The sequence below is a fragment of the Triticum urartu genome, chromosome 6 (genome assembly GCF_003073215.2).
Source record: "Triticum urartu cultivar G1812 chromosome 6, Tu2.1, whole genome shotgun sequence".
NCBI classification, from domain to species: domain Eukaryota; kingdom Viridiplantae; phylum Streptophyta; class Magnoliopsida; order Poales; family Poaceae; genus Triticum; species Triticum urartu.
The window spans coordinates 433,856,248-433,860,573 of NC_053027.1; the positions used below are offsets into that span (position 1 = coordinate 433,856,248).

At 50.1% G+C, this 4,326-nt stretch overlaps 1 protein-coding gene across 1 annotated transcript; it reads right to left on the minus strand.

Moving 5' to 3' along the window:
- Window positions 1-294: 294 nt before the first annotated feature.
- Window positions 295-1,097, minus strand: LOC125512272 (14 kDa proline-rich protein DC2.15-like). The gene has a single exon (XM_048677370.1). The coding sequence runs from the start codon at window positions 993-995 to the stop codon at window positions 615-617; it is 381 nt and encodes a 126-aa protein (XP_048533327.1). The 5' UTR covers window positions 996-1,097; the 3' UTR covers window positions 295-614.
- Window positions 1,098-4,326: the final 3,229 nt, after the last annotated feature.

Sequence of the window (4,326 nt, forward strand, 5' to 3'; positions counted from 1 at the left end):
TTATCCTTCATCTGTTGTTTCGTTGGCCATACATCAAGATCTGTGTCATATGTGGATGTGAACCAGATGTTGCCAATTCTGACATCACCCTTGATGAGGTCATCAGAATAACATTCCAAAGGAAAAGTTTAGTGTCATTTTATTGTATCATTTTGTTAGCATCGTCCTTACAAGTTTAGAGTAGCGAGCCTCCGAAGCTTCGTCTTTCATCTTTTTTTTTCTCACCCATCATTTCATACCAATCATATTGGATTGTTATATTTTTTTCTACACTCTCGTTGCAACGCACGGGCATTTGTGCTAGTAATACTTAATACAAGCAGCATTGCTTGATCACAACTTGGCACACGTACTACATGCATTGGATAGCTAGACACACCAATTGCAGATACAACCCCAAGTACAAACACTATTGCATCTCCCCCGCAACACACACGAAACATGCACAACAATTGGCACACCAGATACAGTAGATCTGAAGCAGTTCTACATTCAGAACCAACAAAGTAAGCAGACAAGGATATCGACGAACCCAACATGCATGCAGTCACGAATGAACGTTGTTTTCGTGTGCGCGCGCTGCATGCAAGTACATGATGAACTACGTATCTTAATCAAGCGCAAATGAAGCCACTTGGGAGGTTCTTGCCGCAGTAGTTGACGAGGAGGCTGAGCTTGACGGGGATGTCGAGGCTGATGCCGAGCACGTTGGCCTTGATGGCCGTGCAGAGGCAGACGGCGGCCTCGAGGTCGGCGAGGCCGCCGAGGATGCTGCAGCACGGCTCGGCCGGCGGCTGGCCGACCTGGGCGAGGACGAGGCCCAGGACGTCGGCGCACGCAGCGAGCTTCAGCGCGTTCTTGGGGCACTTGCTGTGGGACGGCGTCGGTGTCGGGGTCGCCGGAGTCGGCGTCGGGCAGCTATCGCCGCACGCGTTGGCCACGGTGAAGACGAGGACCAGGCTGAGGGCCACGAGGAGGCAGGCCTTCGGCGCCATGGCTGCTGAAAACCCGATGGTGCAGAGGTGCTTGCACGTACGGGTTGGCTAGAACTAGAAGAGTGCTTGTGCGACTGTGAACGTGGCTGAAGAACCCGGGGCACGTACGTGGGTATTTGTAGAGGAGAACCGAAATCCTAGCTTCATCATCATTTTCATAATACTCCATCTTACAAGATGTATCTGCAGATACCTCCCTGAAGAAAATGATTCACGAGCAGAATAATTCGTAGCTCGGTCCTGCGAGTCCGTGAGACGCGTAGGGCTGGCTTGAGCTGTGGCCAGATCGGGCGCAGAGGCAGATGTTCGTATCATTGCTTTCTGAAATGCGAAGATGACATGTCTCGGACTGCTAGCCGTGCACGGTAACCCATGTGCAGGCAGTGGAGCTGGCAAGGTAGAATGGCAGTGAGGCAGCGGCAAGGCTCCAAGACGACGGCTCGGCAGCTTGCTCTGCTTGTGGGCCTGACGGTCAATGCTGTGCTGCCGTTGGCACCCTCTTGGCCAGCTCCCTGGCTGGTTCGTGCTCGATCGGTTTCTGCCCTGCCATGGCATCAACTTCAGCGTCATTTCATTGGGTCGCTTGACGAGTGAATACGATTCACATGTCACACAGCACGTCTGGGGAGACCAGGAGATCCACCGAGAAGGGATACCGACATTTTTTTTTGAAGGGATACCGACTTTTGGGTGGGGCAGCACACTGCGCCGGTTGTCGATGGGCAATTACCTGCGTCTATGGGCCGCATGATGATCAAAGGAGGGTGAGTTTTCTTCTGAAGCTGCAGCAGATCGCCAACCAGGTGACCACGCCATGGCTTGTTCTCCGTGATTTGAACCTTATCACGTCTGCGGAGGATAAGAACAACCCCAATCTAAACCGGCAATGGATGTTACGTTTCCGGCAGGCCCTAAACGCCTCATGTTTGAAGGAGATCGATCTTGTGAGGAGGCGATACACCTGGTCAAACGAGCAATCGCCGCCCACTCTTGTGCGCCTTGATAAAGCATTCTGTACAGTGGAATGGGAGCTTAGGTTCCGGGCGGCAAAACTACTACCCCAATCTTCTTCCATGTCGGACCATTGCCCATTGCTTCTAGTTAATGAGGGAATGCTCAAGAAACAGAGGCGCTTTCAGTTTGAACTCTACTGGCAGTTCATCCATGGCTTTCAGGAGGTGGTGGCAGCTGCCTGAAACAGTGTGCCAATTATAGTAGACCCGGTTTATTCTTTCAACAAGAAACTAAGGGCTGTTGCGAGGGCCTTGAAGGTGTGGAGTAAGACTAAAGTTGGTAATCTCTAGATGCAGCTCCTTGCGGCCCAGGAACTGATCCTTCGATTGGATTGTGCTCAAGATGACAGAACACTAGTTGCTTATGAGGCGGCCTTGCGCTCAAAGCTCAAATCAAGGTGTCTGGGCCTTGCAGTCCTATTACGGATCAAGCAACGGCAACGCGTCAAGGTTTCTTGGTTGAAAGATGGGATGTCGAGCTCCAAGATGTTCTTCATCAAAGCTAACTCCCGCGCCAAACGAAGCGCTATCCACTCTATGATCTCGCCACATGGATCGCTCATTACTGACCAAGAGGGCATCCTTAACAGCGTCGGGGAGCATTTTTCTGCTGTTCTAGGTGCACCAAGCGTAACAGACTCCACATTCTGCTGGGTTTTCTAAAGATTTTTCTGACGGATCTTCAAGAACTAGAGCAAAATTTCTCTATGGACGAAATTAAGGAGGCCATTTGGGATATGCCCTTGGACAAAGCACCCGGCCCCGATGGCTTCCCTGGCGCATTTTATCGTGCATGTTGGGACATTATAAAGCTAGACCTTCTGAGTGTCTTTCATAGCCTGCACAATCTCAATGTCAGATCCCTGCATATTATAAATGAAGCCCTCATAGTACTAATCCCGAAGAAGAAAGACCCAATGATGATTGGGGACTATCGCCCAATCAACCTGATTCACAGCCTCATAAAAATCATCATGAAGGTTTTAGCTAGAAGGTTGGCCCCGAGGCTGTCGACGCTAATATCCAAGTGTCAGAGTGCGTTCATGAGCGGTCGCTGCATTCACGAAAACTTCGTGTATGTACAACACTTGGCAAAGCACTACCATCATGCGCGAATACCAACGGTTCTCCTCAAACTTGATTTGGCAAAGGCCTTTGACTCGGTGTCCTGGTCGTACATTCTGGACTACATTAAGGCCATGGGATTTGGTACTAGATGGTGTGAATGGATCGCATTGATCCTTTCATCCTCTTCATCGATGGTCATGGTAAATGGTGCCCCGTCGGCACAAATCTGGCACAAACAAGGATTTAGACAGGGAGACCCGCTATCCCCCTTTCTGTTCATCATTGCCATGGAGCCGCTGCACAGAATTTCCGACCTCGCTACAGAGCATGGAGTTCTCTCAAAATTAAGAGGTCGAGCTGCTACTATGAGGGTCTCCTTGTATGCAGATGATTTGGCGCTCTTTGTAAACCCCTCGCAAGAGAATATGAGGATGGTGGGGTATATTCTGGACATCTTCCGGAAGGTGACCGAACTAAAGATAAACTTCAACAAAAGTGTTGCACTCCCAATCAGTTGTGATGGCATTGATCTGGAACAAATTCTACTGTCTTTGGGCGTGCCCTCCGCCACATTCCCTTGCACATATCTTGGGATGACATTATCCATCAGGAAGCTTCAGAAGATCCACTACCTAAATATCATGTCAAAATTTGACAGTAGGATGGCCGGTTGGAAAGGAAAACTCATGTCGAAAGGGGATAGGCTTCTGCTTGCAAGGTCGGCCCTGCAATCACTCCCAGTATACTTGCTAACTTCCCAAAAGCTACCAAAATGGCTGCTGCGATGGTTTGATCAGAGGACACGCGCTTGGTTTTGGTGCGCGGAGGACAAATGCAATGGGGGAAACTGCAGGGTGAGATGGGATGTGGTCTGTTGGCCAAAGCAACTGGGCGGTCTTGGTATGCTCGATTTGGATAAATTTGCAAGAGTCTTGAGGATGAGGTGGCTATGGCTGCGATGGACTCCAGCAAAAATCCCAATAATCGGCACTTATGGCCCATGTGATGAGGAAGACTTTGCGGTATTTGCCAGTGCAACGAGAGTAACCATAGGGGATGGTAAAACGACATTGTTCTGGAAGGACGCTTGGTTACAAGGCATGGTGCCAAGGGACATTGCCCCCACTCTGTTTAATGCATCAAGCAGAAAAGGGCGTACGGCATATGACGCACTGCTTCGGGATAATTGGCTTCACGACCTCGAACGGCAATGGAACGATGACATGATTGAAGAGCTCATCGGGCTATCT

Excerpts from the sequence above, each read along its gene's own strand:
- LOC125512272 (XM_048677370.1), bottom strand. The coding sequence starts at position 995 with ATGGCGCCGAAGGCCTGCCTCCTCGTGGCCCTCAGCCTGGTCCTCGTC.